The sequence below is a fragment of the Rhinoraja longicauda genome, chromosome 2 (assembly GCF_053455715.1).
Source record: "Rhinoraja longicauda isolate Sanriku21f chromosome 2, sRhiLon1.1, whole genome shotgun sequence".
NCBI lineage: Eukaryota > Metazoa > Chordata > Chondrichthyes > Rajiformes > Arhynchobatidae > Rhinoraja > Rhinoraja longicauda.
The window spans coordinates 87,604,682-87,621,140 of NC_135954.1; the positions used below are offsets into that span (position 1 = coordinate 87,604,682).

The following is a 16,459-nucleotide window of genomic DNA, read 5'->3' on the forward strand; positions in this document are numbered from 1 at the left end:
GGACTTCATGATAAATTATCATTGAGTGTGTTAAAATGTCTGAAAATGTGGTCTTGTTCTCAGTGCTTTAGTAATTGGTAGCTGTTATAAACGGATGTAAAGTCTGGTTTTTTTTAAGTAGAAGGTGAAGTTGTACTATTATCATAAATAAGGACTCACAGCCTAAATGTTGCATGCACTTGCAGATGGCGATGTATGTTCTCCTGATTTTACAGTGCATTGGTTGAGTGGGGGTGGGAAAGTTGTGCCATGATTTATCACTCAAAGCTCTTTATAAGTTAAACCTTAAGTTCAGTGAGTGCAGACTCTAACATATAGCAACCTCTCTTTCAGGATTTTCATTAATACCAGCTGCCATTCATGCAGTAGCCAGAACAAAATACTTTAATGACAAGTAAGTTTCTTGCTGTTAACTCCTTTATTCCACCTTGCTCTTTCCCGTCTTGAATATTCCAATAGATGCTAATAGATTCACTGACACACATAGCCTTCCTGCAAATTGCCATTTTATGCAAAGCTACAATTTTGAAATGTAAATTTACTTCCTGGCGGGTGCCGTGAAACTGAGAAACTGCTTTGAATTGTACTGCTGGTGATGGGGATGGAAAGGCTTCTGCCATTTGTTCCCCTGGCTTGAATTTTCTATTTTTAAGTTTTACCAATTGTTTGCTTTTCATTAATTAAAGCTGAGATTTTTAAACTATTATCCTCCTGAGATCTCTTGTAGTCCTCCACATCATATTCCAAGATTTCTTCCCTCATATTGTCAATGATATTATGAATAATGAATTATGAAATATAATTGGTGATTGAGGAGGCTATACTTTTAGGTATAATAAATGCTCACTTGTGTGACCTTTGACAATGAATTCTGGTCATTCATCCACCATCCTAATTACACTTACGTTTTCAATCCATGTGTCTCAAGTTCATCCTTCATGTCACGTCACTATGGGTACCTATCAGCTTTCCTGCGTAGTTTTCAAATCTAAAGAAGATTGAGAAGCTCTGTTACCTCCCATTCTTTCAAATGCCTGGTTGCCGGACTCCATAAAATTAGACAAAAGAGAGAATAGATTGAGAGTGAACAGCAACGGAAAGGATGGAAGAAAGTGAATGGAAATTTGCAGAAAGGAATAAGGAATGGAAGGAAGAAAGAAAGAATGGAATGGACATACAAAAAGACAAACGATGAAGATAATCAAAAGTATGGATGATTAAAAAAAACATGAATGAAGAATTGAAAGATTAGGAGAGAGAGGAAAGAGGAAAATCAGTTGAGCTGGGGAATTGTTCTGATGATTGTTTCCAATGATGTTCCTCAACAACTTCACCATGGCTGACGATGACAGGCTGGAAACAGTCGTGTTTGGTTCAGATGCAATATCTGCTATTGGTTGAGCTGCAATGGCAATTTCTTTGTAAAAATAGGAACAGAAACGGCAATCCTCACGGCAGTCACGGCTCCTTGAAAGGGGTGGCCAGCGATGTCACCTCTCTATTTATCATGACGTCTTCCATCACTCTACTGATTACTGTAGACATTTCAGCCACAAGAAAACAGCGCTATTAAAACTGTAGTGCATAAGAAACCAGTTACAGTGGAGCAGAAAGATGGAAAATGTGATTTTAACTGCATTCTTAACAGATTGTGCACAATATGCCCCTCAAAGCATTGCAGAGGGGACTAATATTTAGAAGTATTGCAACAATCTAGGTAAGAGAGAGGGTGGGGGAGAGGGGGCTGCCTGTTTCATCAGTGAGCACAAGACTACAGTGCTCAGCGGAGATATTCTTATGGATCATCTGGAGAGGCGGTATGGGTAAAACGTAGAAACAGGAACGGAATGATCACTTTGATTTGTAAAACGTAGACTGTATTATAGGCTTCCCAATAGCCAGCATGTATTAGAGGGGCAGATTTGTAATGAGATTGTAGAAAGCTAAAAAAATAATAGGGTGGTATTAGAGGGAGATTTCAATTTGCTTACTATTGACAGTTAGCGTGAAGGGCTTACATGTTACATGTGCCCAAGAAAGTTTCCTTAATCAATATATAGTGGACCCTAATATTGAGGGCATACACTCTATCGAAGGCTTTCACTATTCTGTATGTTTCAATGAGGTCCCCCCTCATTCTTCTAAACTCCAGTAAGTACAGGTCCAATGCGGACAAACGGTCATCATAGGTGGACCTAATCATTCCTGGGATCATTCTTGTAAAAACTAAGACAGATAATGCCAGCGCATGGAGGCCCGCCACAAAGCCAAGCACAAGGCCATGCAGCCATAGAGACCAGCGGGCCACGCGGCCGGACACCATATGACAACCGGTCCATGGCCTGTCGAAGGCAGCTGCTGCCAAATTCGGCCCTGCTCATCCCCGAAGACCTGAGCAGCCATTGGAAATGACGGGCAGAGAGCCGCGCGGCAGAAGTTCTTGAAGGGCCGTGCGGGTGGTTGCCAAACCCCGAAAGGCAGTCGGTCGCATATCTGGGGGAGCCGCCTGGAGTGGGTCCAAGGCTCCCGCTCGCCCCTGCGGACCGTGAACCAGAAGGAGGAGAGAGTCGGTGACACCAGCGGATGCTGGACAAAGGGCCGATAGGACAAGGCCGACTACAGAAGGCCCACCCTCGAGGGAAAGAAGACTGAAGGCCCAGAGAGGAGAAGGATCCAAATGAGTCAAGAATCAAGTGTGCCTTATTGTCATATGTCCCGGATTGAACAATTAAATTCTTACTTGCAGCAGCATAACAGAATATGTAAACATCGTGCACTGTGAACAATATAATAAATGAGAGACCAACAAAAAAGTTCAGTGTGTGTATATATACACCCGCTCACAAATTCACAAAGTCTGAAGAAGGGTCTCGACCCGAAACGTCACCAATTCTTTCTCTCCCGAGATGCTGCCTGACCCACTGAGTTACTCCAGCATTTAGTGTCTACTCACAAATTCACACATATATATATAGATCAAATATATATATATATATGGCAAGCTGCAGCTTGGACTGTGTAAAATGGCGCCAAAATTTGGCAACTATTGCGTAGGGACTCAGTGGGCTGTTTCCATGCATGGAATACTTAATCGAGGATTGTCTTTATGTATGCCAATAATCGCATTGATCTATACTCAAAAAATGTATTTCACCTGTACCTTTTACACGAGACAACAAAAGAACCATTGAACCATAAGCACTAAATTATTTGATCACATACAGTGGGTGGCACAGTGACGTAGTGTTAGAGCTTACAGCGCAAGAGACACGGGTTCGATCCTGACTACGGGTGCTGTCTGTATGGAGTTTATACATTTTCCCCGTGTCCTGTGTGGGTTTTCTCCGAGATCCTCGGTTTCCACCCACACTTACAGGTTTTTAGGTTAATTGTCTTGGTATAAATGTAAAAGTGTCCCTAGTGTGTGTAAGGTGGTGTTAGTGTTAGTGTACCGGTGATCGCTGGTCGGTGCGGACTCAGTGGACTGAAGGGCCTGTTTCCGTGTTGTATCTCTAAACTAAACTAAACTGAACAAAACAGCGTTTCTGGTGACTTATCCATTCCTCTGCACTTAAAATCTGCACAATGCACCCTTGTATTTACAATCCTTGCTATATTCTCCCCCATTCAGTTCATACAGGATTACACAGGACTCAACAAACGTTGACAGATCTCTTGTGTAGGAAGGAACTACAGATGCTGGTTCAAACCAAAGATAGACACAAAAAATGCTGGAGTAACTCAGCGGGACAGGTAGCATCTCTGTCGAGACCCTTCTTCAGACTGAAGTCAGGGGAGAGGGAGAGGCAGAGATAAGGATGTGTAAGGTGTGAAAACGAGACAAAAGGGATGGAGATCGAGGAAAATGTAGAATAGATCATTGTTAGCTGGGAGATGGTAAGATCTCTTTGTCATTGCCATATTCACAACACTCAGGAGAAACTCTTAAATTGTGGTATAGTTCCTTCATGTGTCTGTGTTTGGATCAAAGTAGTTCTGAGGACTGGAAATTAAGGGTTCTGGAGGAACCCAAAAAGAATCAGAGAACATGTCATTGATAAGCTCTGCTTCCATCCACTACCCTTTCCATCACTTTGCTGATGACTGCAAGCAATTTCATTGACTGCAATGCATTTATTTTGTTTTTCTCTGAGTGAAACAGACCTGGGCAGTCTTCCATATGGCAGAATAGATGCCAATATCAGTATTTTGGACATTGTTTAATTATTCATGCTGAATTGTTTCTTTTAGACTGCCCTCTTGAGTATAGTACAATTACTTACATTCAACTCCAGGCAGTGTTTCTATTCATGTCCCATGGGAGTCACCAGTTGAAAACCTTTTTGTTGTTGTAACTATGACACATTTCACTATCTGTCCAATCATGAGTCTGTTCCTCCTTTATTCATTCTGTGGACAATGTGCATTCATTGGATTATGAAATCAATCATAAATGGATGAAAAAAATAAATAATTCTTTCCTAAACCTGCTGAATAACATTAAAAAAATATTATAGCTATTGCTTTCTTTGAATACATGCCAAAATTTGAAATCCAGTAGAACTGCTACTATGGCTTTGAACGGATCAAGCCCAAAGATGAATGGAGTTCAGCAAGGTTCAGCCATCACCAACACTTTATACATCTTATAACTACTCAGGTTCTCATTTGCTGTGTTATGTGCATTACAGAGCCCACCAACGTATTAGCACAGGAATAGAACTTCAGCAACATATCTAAACATTGAAAGACCCATTGTTAAATTTATTGCAAATGTTGTACAGCTCTGATATATAGAAAGTGTAACATATTATACATTTTATAGGACATTTACTATTAGCAATATCACATAAAGTGTCCTGTTAATAGGTTTTCATCAGCACAAAATGCCTTTGGTGCAATGCCTCCAGACAGTACAATGTGTTTTAATTGTAATTACAAGCCATCTTCAGGATACGAATGCTGACTTAATGACATATGTACAAACAATGTGCTCTCATAATGTCATTAAAGTTAAAAGTTAGAATTATGAACAAATGTTCATTCGCCTGCCGGAGACCGGGGTCTTGCCCGGTGGGCTCAACTCGCTCCCCAGAAACCGGGGTCTCGCCCGGTAGGCCGAACTTGCTCCCTAGAGACTGGGGTCTCGCCCGCCCGGTAGGCCCAGCTCGCCAGCTGCGGAAGTGGACCCGCATTGTGGACCGGCACCCGCCAGGTGGGCCCGACACGCTCCCCAGAGACCGGGGTCTCGCCCACCCAGTAGGCCCGACTCGTCAGCTGCAGCAGTGGACCCGCACTGTGGACCGGCACCAGCCCGATAGGCCTGACTGACCTGCACAGATTGAGGAAGGAAGCACCCCTGGAGGGCCAGTGACCAGACCGGCTGCGGGAGGGAGTGCACGGCCTCGATGGTGGAGTGGGCCGCTGGTGGCCCTGCAACAGCCTGGGACTAGGCTGGACCAGGCGCCACTCCGAGGCCGAGCACGTAGACTGCGAGCGGCCTACAGCGGAGGAGCAGCGCCGGAGGACACCAGGGCTATGCTTGGCCAGGCCGACCTTGCAACACCGTCTACTGCACCATTCAATTGTGGCTGATCTATCTTTCCCTCTCAACCCCATTCTCCTGCCTTCGACCCACAACTCCTGACCCCCGCACTAATCAAGAATCTATCAATATCCGCCTTAAAAATATCCATTGACTTGGCCTCCACAGCCTTCTGTGGCAATGAATTCCACAGACTCACTACCCTCTGTGATCCTCTATATTGTGCGCCAAGCATCTAGGAGGAACTGTTTGCAATTCAGCTCTCAGCGGAGTTGTGAGCGGGTGGAGATATGCTTCAACTCCAGTCCAGCACCGCTTGTTGGGGCAATGGCGTTGTAGGAGCCATTTATGCTTAATTCAGTTATTGTCATTGTGTTATGGCTATGTTTTAATATTTCTAGTTTATGTCTTTTTTGCCTGCTTGTGGGTGTGACTTAATGCGTAATTGGGAGTGTCTAGATGGGAGGAGGCTAGTGTGTTGACAGAGGTTGTGGGTCAGTTTAGACTCGGAGGATGGTGAGCATACAGTTCTTTACCATGCGCTCGCACCAGCTATATTTGTAAGAACCATACGGTAATAGCTGCAAGAATTTCTAGATATTTTTTGAAGAAGAAACAGTTGATAAAGAACAGAAACTGATGAATTACTCTATGATTTGTGCTACTTTAATAAAACCAATTAATGAAGAAAAGGAGTTTGGAAGATTCGTTTTGTCATATCAGGGTGCGACGTGTGCGTAAGCTATAACTACATTTCATCCCCGAGAAGTAATGGCTATCGAAGTGGGATTTCGAGATGGTATAGAAACTGCCATTGCAGGCGTGGTGATCCTTCAGAGATCCATGGGTCTGTGAGATCAGTAGCTTACACGCACTGTTATTAACGTACTTCAGGTGCAGGGCCTCGGCGCTCACACAGATGTGAATAAGACTCAACCAGAGATTAAACGGGCAGATACAGAGATCTGCTCCAGTGCATCTCTAATGGAAGAGCACGCTCTCCATAATTCCGACATTTGTATGATTTGTCATGGTTATCATTGACAGTGCCTCACTGCAGCTGTAATTATCAATATTAACATGCACGATGTTAAATATACTTTGCTTAAAAATGAACTCACAATGATACAGTTAAGTGCAAGTCAGAGTGAAGCACTGTTGCTAATTAAGCATAGTGATCGTCCCTGACCTGATGAATGCAGAACCTAAGTGGGAACACACCCAACTATCAGTGTAATGTCAATAATAAAATATATTCATTAAAATAGGTATCAGCTTTGAATTCCAATGAATCACTGAAATGTGATATATTATTAAAGTGTAATATTTTACAAACTAAGGGAGTGTTATGGAAGCTGTTCCTGTCATTGAAAAAAATATGTGAATGATCATTAGTGAGTGAATAAACATCAATTAGTTATTCATTTAATCCAGAGTTTGTTTATCCATGTATAATATATAGATTGTTACACTGTCAGGACACTTCAATTATAATGCATCACTCATTATGAAACTAACCTGATTTCTATTTTAGTGCAATGAGTCCTGGTAAGCTATATGCAGAATGTAAGATTGTCGATCATGTGTAGGAAAGAACTGCAGATGCTGGTTTAAATCAAAGGTAGACACAAAATGCTGGAGTAACTCAGTGGGACAGGCAGCATCTCTGGAGAGAAGGAATGGGTGATGTTTCGGGTTCTCCAGACTTCAGATTGTTGATCATGATCCATTTGTGTACTTCATTCACAATATTTTCAGAACAATTAAATTACTATAGTTTGCCATTAAGGGAGAGATGTTATTCTCTACAATTGATTTTCCAACACTTGATCCAAACCTTTCTATTATTTGGGATTTCAAATGCTCTTCTAATAAAATCTTATTCCAACTCACCCTCATTCCCAACTCCAACCACTTCTCATTCCTCATTCCAGATTTTAACTGCTGTCTGGGTGCATAAAATCTTTTTCAAATCACCCTATCCACGCTCAGCATAATTTTGGATATCTTCAATCATAGAAAATAGAAAAATTAAGCACAGGTGCAGACTCTTCTGTCCACAATGTCTGTTCCGAACATCATGCCAAGATAAACTAATCGAGATAGACGCGATAAGCTAATCTTGTGTGCCTACACATGATCCATATCCCTCCGTTCCCTGTATATCTATGTGACTAGCTAGAAATACCACAATCTCTAATACAACACCTAGCAGCGTATATTCCAGGCACCCACCACTCTCTGTGTAAAAGACTTGCCCTGCACATCTTTAATCTTTGCCCCTCTTACCTTCAAACTATGCCCACTAGTCTTTGACATTTCTGCCCTGGAAAACATGCCATCTGAGGCAACATCCCGATGAATCTTCATGGCTAGTAGAACTGCTGCCACACAGCATCTGCAATCCATGTGCAATGGAGTATATCAAACAAATTTTGGAAGCTTTGGAATGCCCATAAAACCTTTGGTGTTCTGGTGTGATGAATGAAACACAGGAAGAAAAGTGACTGGGTTTTGGAATGCAGTTTCCCTGAGATTTATCAATGAAGCAGAAATCCAGATGATCTGAAACATTAACTGTTTCTCTTTCCGCAGATGCTGCCTGACCTGTGGCATTTTCTGTTTTTACCCTTTCTCTATTTCTCTTCCTACTTTAATCAACCTGGGAAGTCCAAAAATTTGTAAGCTGATATCTTCACAATTATTTTTCTAGGCAATGTTTACTTCCTCACATATTCAGCTCATTATAGACCTAATTGACTTTCCTCTCTAGCCAATCATTACCGATTTCAATACAAGAATTATATACCTAACTGCTGCTTCCTGACTCAAGAAAGTGACAGGACCAACAAACCACAAGAGTGTTGTGACATGTCTAATAGTTATAGTAATTAAGTTTTATACTCAAAAACACACTTTATTACATGGGAAACCAGCTGTTACAACTGTGACATTGAATTGTAGATCATTGATGTTATTCAGCACGCTGTCATATTTTCATTCTTATTCAGATGCTGAGATTACACTTCAGCTGGTCACAGTGTCACTGCAGTGGGTTTATGCGTGTTCTGGGTTTGCTGTTCTGCCTGTATTGAGGATGCTTGTTATCACAAGCTTTTGCAAACATGACTTTGATGCCTCACAAGCTGTAGTGCTGTGTGAATCGCCACAGAGCACAATTACAAGTTGGAGTGAAGTTCAATCTCCCCACAGGAATTTGTCTTAATGCTACATACTTGGCCCTCATGGTGAACATTTACAGCAAATATGTTTTTACTACTCTGACTTGATTTATAGCTTGTTTTCTGGAATGGAACCTTTTTTTCCCCCTTTATCCTTATTATGTTTCATTCAGAATGTAACCTTTACTTACAGACTAACCTCCCTGCTCTTGCCATTCAAACCACATTGCCTCACATGAAGACAGACTCTCCTTTTGAGGGTGAAAGTGCAAAAACAACACTGTGGAATGAAAGAAAGGGAATGGCAGGTTCTAGCCCAAATGACCAATCTGACATGACTTTTTTTTACAAAACTGAAAGTTACAAGCGAGGTATGCAAGTCCTGGTTGAGGACTTGATCTCTCATCTTTCTGGTACAGATGTAAGGCTGATCCATGAGTTTGAGGATTCAAATATTAAATTTGGCATCCGCCTGTTTAAAATTAAATTTGCTGATGAGCTGGTGAGTGAGAGTACTGTACATAATAGAAGATATTTTTGTTTTGAATCAGTACTGCCTTTACACAAGATCACCCCAATTGATAACTTGAGGAAGTATTTAGCTATTTCTATTGTCATTGTCTCAGGTATGAATGTCATTATATTTGTCTGATTTGTTTTGAATCAGTACTGCCCTTACACAAGATCATCTCAATTGGTACATTGAGGAAGCATTAAGCTATTTCTATGGTCAACGCATCTATATACTAAAACTCTCGTTTGTTATCTTGTTTGTGACTGAACTTCAGCCAAAACGGTACATGATAGCACGACAATTTTAGGCCCACCTTACTCACCATTGTAACTTTAGTGATAATGCGAGTAGTTTTATTGAAATCGGTCTTATATTTTTTAAGTTATTCACATTTTAAAGTTTAAAAGGAGGGGAGGGGGAGGGAGGAGGGAGAAGGGAGGGAGGGGGAAGGGGGTGGGGGAGAAGGGAGAGGGGAGGGGGGGTTGAGGAGAGAGGGGAGTGGGGGAGGACAGGGTGCTGCACCAATGCAGAAGAGGTTTGGGCCCAATGGGTCCACTTGGTCTAGTTCTCAGATATAAATGTCATTATGTTTGTCTTTCACATTCCTGTTTCTATTTCTTGCAGTTGCTGGATAAGTGTCGAAACACACCTGCTTTATATCGTGCATGCCCCAGTTGTTGCAGCTTTGTTGGTAAGAATTTCAGTTCAAAATCCAGTTGCGTGGCTACTGCGGTGGAACTTATAGCAAAGTATTATTATGAACAAATTTTACAAGAAGCACTTCATCTTCTCAAAACTAAACATGCCATTGGCCAATGCTAAATAATCCCCTTAATAAATCAGTGCCATTACTATAAACACCATAGTGACTACAATTAGCCTTGGAGTTAAAGTTGTTTATTTTTAAAATTGTTTTTGGCCTTTTATATCAATGGAGTGGGGCGCAAGTGCCAAGATACACTATTGCTGACACCACCAGAATCAGCGAGTTCTCTCTGTTACTTAAGTACCAAGATTAGGTTCTCGGGCAGGTAGTTCTGTGGCATCCTGTATTAGCAAAGGACGAGGATTGACCAAGCATTCCGTGGAAACCAAATCACTGGATGGATTTAAGAGAGAGTTAGATAGAGCTCTAGGGGCGAGTGGAATCAAGGAATATGGGGAGAAGGCAGGCACGGGTTATTGATTGGGGATGATCAGCCATGATCACAATGAATGGTAGTGCTGGCTCAAAGGGCCGAATGGCCTCCTCCTGCAGCTATTTTCTATGTTTCTATGTTTTTATTAGGGAGACTCTATTCTTCCTCCAAGCTTTCTCCCTAACAATGGCCATGTTTGGCAGAGGTTCATTCCACAACAGTTCATGTAGGTATGCAAAGTTGGGACTCAGATTCTCAGGTCCAATTTCATCAGTCCATTCCAATTCATTCCTCAAAATTATGACTGGTGGTGGGGGGGTGGGGGGGGGGGGGGGGGGGGGGGGGGGTACATGAACAGCGTTGCATTTTCCGAAAGTCTCAGGGTCAATTTACAGTTCTCTCAAGCACATGCCACATTTTTGCTGTCCAATGACACTGACTTATTTCAAAGTAAAATAAAATCAGACTTTCAAAAAACTTGTTGATGAAATACTACATTGACATTAATAGGTGTTTCAATCTTCTTGGTTCTCTGAGCCAAGTTGTCCAAAAAAATAAGTAATTCTAAAGGAAGGTGTGATGCTTGATGTTTCCAACCGCAGGGGTATTGTTTACAGGTTTGTCAGCTTGTGGTTGTCACTCACGAACCTTGCAGTATATTTTTCAGATGTGCAGTATGTTAGCAGACCAACAAATCATTTTGCAAGTTCAGGTTACTGGCAGGAAGTCGTACTCACCAGCAATGGCTATCAGAAATTCCAGCATTAGTTCCTTGTGATTTTCAAACCATAATTTCAGAAATTGTAAGCATTGCACACTTAACCTTTTCGTCGCCAACTGCCAGCAAGCAAAGTTCCCTGTTGGAAGTATAAACGCATAAAGACATATACTGTATGCTAGGAACTCAGGCAAATTAATAGTAATGTCTTGAAGAAGAGGAGGTGCTGTTCTTAAAATGCATAAACATAGAAACATTCCTGTAATCTAATCAAGTATATGCAAGAACACGGTGGTAATCCTGGAAATTAGGGCAAAGGGCTTATCTCCATAAAGGGAAGCAGGGGAAAATAAGAAGACCGAGAATGACAAGACAATATCAATAGTCAGCAGAAAAGGAATATGGAAAGGCTTATACAAACATATACTAAATGAAAAGATGCTCCAAGAAGGACAGGAAGAAGAGCAAAACTAGTACTTTGATGAAGAATGGCAATGATGGTTAACAATATTTTCATCTCAGATTTTATAGAGGCAGTAAAATGAATGGGCATAGTCCTGCTTAGAATAGCCGTTTGTCTGGTTATTTAATTTCAGGCTTTTTTGTTCAAACAAGCCATGCAGATACCACGCCTACCACGATTACAAAACAACATTTACAGTTTGTTTTGGATAATTAGGGAGATACAAAATGTTATTATGCATGTAAATTAACTTTAATTTCCTCCTGTGGCCCGTAATCTGGCCAATAGTTCTGCAGTAGGGTCTTGTCCTCTGATATACCCGGTTAGTATTCCCATGCATGCATTGGATTTCATTACTAGTCTATTGCTTGACTATTGTTTCTAAAACTAGGAATGTTATCCATTTAGTCTTAATTTTTTTCATCAAATATGCGTGAGCCTGTACCATCCCATTCGCCAAATTGCGTTAGCTGCATGTAATTGTGCCACATCAGCTGCTCCTAAAACACAAGATGTACTTTTAGCTTCCTTTGTTGCTCTGTCAGCAATATATTTTATCTCCTCTGTCTCTTTTCGACATGGCTAGTCACACCATCCCTACTCCAATGTCATTCCTCTGTTCTCCAGCTCAGTGCGATCTGCTTATCCTTTTACTTATCCAGCCATAATCTGAGTATTTTCAACAATGGCTTTTCTTTTCACTTCATCAGCCTATTATCACTGGAACCCTCCACAGATCAATCCTTTGCAGAGATGGTTCATGATGCGAAACCTTGCAAAATCAGGGCTGCTGCGTAAATATCCCCAGCCACAGATTGTAATAGACAAAGATGAAAGACATTCAATTATGAAGGAATGCATGAACTGCAACCGAGACAGAAATGCATCTCTATCTTCAACTCTTTGGAAAATATATGATTCATCAGCACCAAACATTTTCTGGTGTGAAGAAATTAATCTGCTAATAAGCTATTTTAATGCAAAATGATTGAGAGATAGGTGGTGTTCATGAAATGCCCTTAAAGTGATGGGCAATAAAAATAATATTGAAGAATAGGTCAGAGAGACAGCAGAATGAAAAGTTAGGCTGCCCCTTTTTAAATTTCAAATCCACAACAGTTAGACTATAATGCTTTTTGATACGGGTTTTGCATATTTTAAAGATTTACATTTTATGTCTGTGCTGCACGTTAGAAATTGTCATTTAAGTAACAAGGAGAGAAATAAATTATCCTTTTAAATAACGGTGACTCGGACTGCCACTGACTGGTATTGAATTCCAGTGATTTGAATCATAAAGGTAATTTTGGGAGGTTCTGCAGCCAATAGAGAGCTTCTCTGCACACGTGGAAAATGGGTGCACACGGCTGCCTATCCAACAGGTCAATGCACAGATAACATCTCAGAGTACTACTTATTTTACATTTCGAACGTTAAAGAAGGGTTCTCTTAGTTCGATGAGAAAAAGTACAAAATAGATATCAAGTGCACTGTCATTTTAAATAGTTTAAATTTCATTAAAATAGTTTAAAATAGTTTAAATTTCAAGGCACTTAGAATAAAATATTATTGATTATTTTAATAATCAATTAATTACACACACCATGTGGAACGGACAAATGAACAATTCTGATTAGTGCACTTTTAATAGACTAACCAATCAGATGAGCACCTGGAGAAAACCCATGCAGTCACAGGGAGAAGGTACAAACTCCAAACAGACAGCACCTTTAGTCGGGATCGAACCTGGGTCTCAAGCACAGTAATCTACTGCAGTGCCACCGTGCCACCCTAACACTGAAATGATCTCAGTCTTTGGACAAAATTGGAGGAGTGAGCACTCAAATAGAGTCATGTAGCATGGAAACGGGTCCTTTGACTCAACTCTTGCAAACCAATCAAGTTGGCATAACAGGCTAGTCCCATTTGCTCGTGTTTGGCCCATATTCCTCCAAACATTTCCTATCAATGTACCTGTCTTTTAAATTTTGTTATTGTATCTGCCTCAACTATTTCTTCTGGCATCTTGTTCCATATATCCACAATCCTCTGCAAGAAAAAGTTGTTCCTCAGATTCCTATTAAATATTCCCATCTCACCTTAAATCTATGCCCCTACCTGTATAAAAGACTGCATTCACCCAATCTATTCCCACCATGATTTAATACACCTTTAAAAGATTATCTCTCAGCCCCTTGGGCTCCAAGCAATAAAGTCTTAGCCTTCCCAACTTGTCCCTATAGAAACATAGAAACATAGAAAATAGGTGCAGGAGGAGGCCATTCGGCCCTTTGAGCCAGCACCGCCATTCATTGTGATCATGGCTGATCATCCACAATCAGTAACCTGTGCCCAACTTCTCCCCATATCCCCTGATCCCACTAGCCCTCAGAGCTCTATCTACTCTCTCTTAAATTCTTCCAGTGACTTGGCCTCCACCGACCTCCGTGGCAGAGAACTCCACAAATTCACAATTCTCTGGGTGAAAATATTCCTTCTCACCTCAGTTTTAAATGGCCGCCTCTTTATTCTAAGACTGTGGCCCCTGGTTCTGGACTCCCCCAACATTGGGAACATTTTTCCTGCATCTAGCTTTTCCAGTCCTTTTCAGTCCAGCTCAGGACTTCATGTCCTGGCAACATCTTTGTAAATCTACCCTGCAATCTTTCCATCTTAATGGCATCTTTCATATAGCAGGGTGACCAAAACTGAACACAATACTTCAAGTGCAGCCTCACCAATGTCTTGTACATCTGTGACCATAACGTTCCAACTTATATTGGACTCGCGAGTGATGCCACATTCCATAAATAAATTAAGAAGATAAGCTGAGCCGAAGATCTCTCTGCCTGACTTCAAATGAATCCTTGTGGTTCGTTCATACCTTGTGTTTTAATTATTTTGTTTGCATTTACACTGTAGACCTCTTGGATGCACTTGAGAGATCTCTCTCTTGAATAAAGTGACCAATTATTAATAGATAAACAATGCAAATTTGGTGGGGATGCAATTTTTATTGAATCAAAATCTTAAAACATAAAGGATATCCATTCAGTCTATCAAACCCATGCCTTCCACAGACCACACCATAAGATGGATTCTGCTGGGCTCAGTACAAGGAATGTTATCCAAAATCTCACCATGATCTGGAAAGGTCATGGAGCAAGAGACAACTCCTGTAATTGTCACAGTAAAGGTTTCATTTTGAAATATTGTTTACCAGTTATAATTGTTGCCCAAGTAACATCCTTCTATGGATCATTAGATAAAACTATATTTTATTTGGTTGAGCATGCCATTCATGGCTAACCATACGTGTGGGTTTGAGGGATAATATCTTTATTTTCATTTAATTCTAGAGTTTTGAATTGGTGATAGGATGAGTTGAGGAGTTGGCACATGAGGTTGTAATAATAATATTATTACATTTGCATCTGTACACATCTGGAAATCTTAATATCGCACAACCTCGTACTTCTGTTAAACTATACCCATTTTATTTCTTTCCGTCAGTAAAACTATTTCATTCCTTTCCAAGTGTTGAAGATGTCACTGTTGTTTAACCGATGGAGAATTGTCATTCACAGGTGAACTTATTCTTCTTGCTCAACATAGTTCGTGTCTTGGTGACAAAGTTGAGAGACACTCACCGTACTGAATCCAATATGTACATGAAGGCCGTCAGAGCAACTTTAATACTTGTACCCCTGTTGGGAATTCAATTTGTTATTATTCCTTGGAGACCAGAAAACCGACTTGCTGGAGAAATCTATGACTATATTATGCATATATTTGTCCATTACCAGGTATGCTACTGTGCAATTTAAATATATGTTCTGAGCATGTTGAATGTAATTTAGTTATCTGCAGTAATCTTTCACTTACATGAACCAGAACCATTTAAGAAAAGCAAGCATAATCTCACCAATCATTTACTCCCTTTAAGTATCAGAAATGCTTGAAGATAGACACAAAATGCTGGAGTAACTCAGTGGGACAAGCAGCATCTCTGGAGAGAAGGAATCGGAGACGTTTTGTGTTGAAACCTTCTTTAGACTGATGTCAGGGGAGCGGGAGGTACATAGATAAGGAAGTGTAAGGTGTGAAAACAGGACAAAGGAAACGGAGATCAAGGAAAATGTAGAATACATCATTGTTAGCTGGGAGAAGGTAACAACAAAGCAAACAGAGATAAAATGTAGTCAGAGACAGTGAGACTGATCAGAGAACTGGGAAGGGGGAGGGATGGAGAGAGAGGAAAAGCAAGGGTTACTTGAAGTTTGAGAAGTCAATAGTCAGACCGCTAGGGTGTAAGCTGCCCAAGCGAAATATGAGGTGCTGTTCCTCCAATCTGCACTGGGCCTCACTCTGACAATGGAGGAGGCCCAGGACAGAAAGGTCTGTGTGGGAATGGAAGGGCGAGTTAAAGTGTTTAGCAACCGGGAGATTAGGTAGGTCTAGGCAGACTGAGTGGAATTGTTCAGCGAAACGATTGCCGAGACTGCGCGTTTGCATTGCCAAACATTCAAGAGTGTCACTCGCAGGCATAATAATTTCATAATTCCACAGTAGAAATAGAACATTAAAATAATACACCACAGGAACTGGCCCTCGGTTCACGATATCTGTGCCAAACATAATGCCAAATTAAACGTATGTCTCTTTTAAACATTGCCCCTTTCACCTTAAAGCTGCCCTCTTTGGTATTCCTCCCTGGGAAAGAAGTTCTGACTGTTCTGACTATGCCTCACATAATTTTCTATCCTTCTATCAGGTCTCCCCTCACCCAGAGCTGATAAAGGAGATACGCTCCCTTTAAATCATAAAGTTCTAGAAGTATCTGCGACCAATCCCAATTAAATAAATGATGAGAGACACAGAAAGCTGGAGTAACTCAG

General features: G+C 41.0%; 1 protein-coding gene across 11 annotated transcripts in view; it reads left to right on the plus strand.

Annotated features, from left to right (window-relative positions):
- calcr (calcitonin receptor) overlaps positions 1–16,459 on the plus strand; it is a 184,594-nt gene that overhangs the window by 148,628 nt on the left and 19,507 nt on the right. For all 11 annotated transcript variants that reach the window (XM_078422879.1, XM_078422886.1, XM_078422844.1 and 8 more), the window contains 3 exons: positions 334–394; positions 9,866–9,932; positions 15,149–15,367. In XM_078422879.1, coding sequence (XP_078279005.1) covers positions 334–394; positions 9,866–9,932; positions 15,149–15,367 — 347 coding nt within the window. The remainder of the gene's footprint in view (positions 1–333; positions 395–9,865; positions 9,933–15,148; positions 15,368–16,459) is intronic.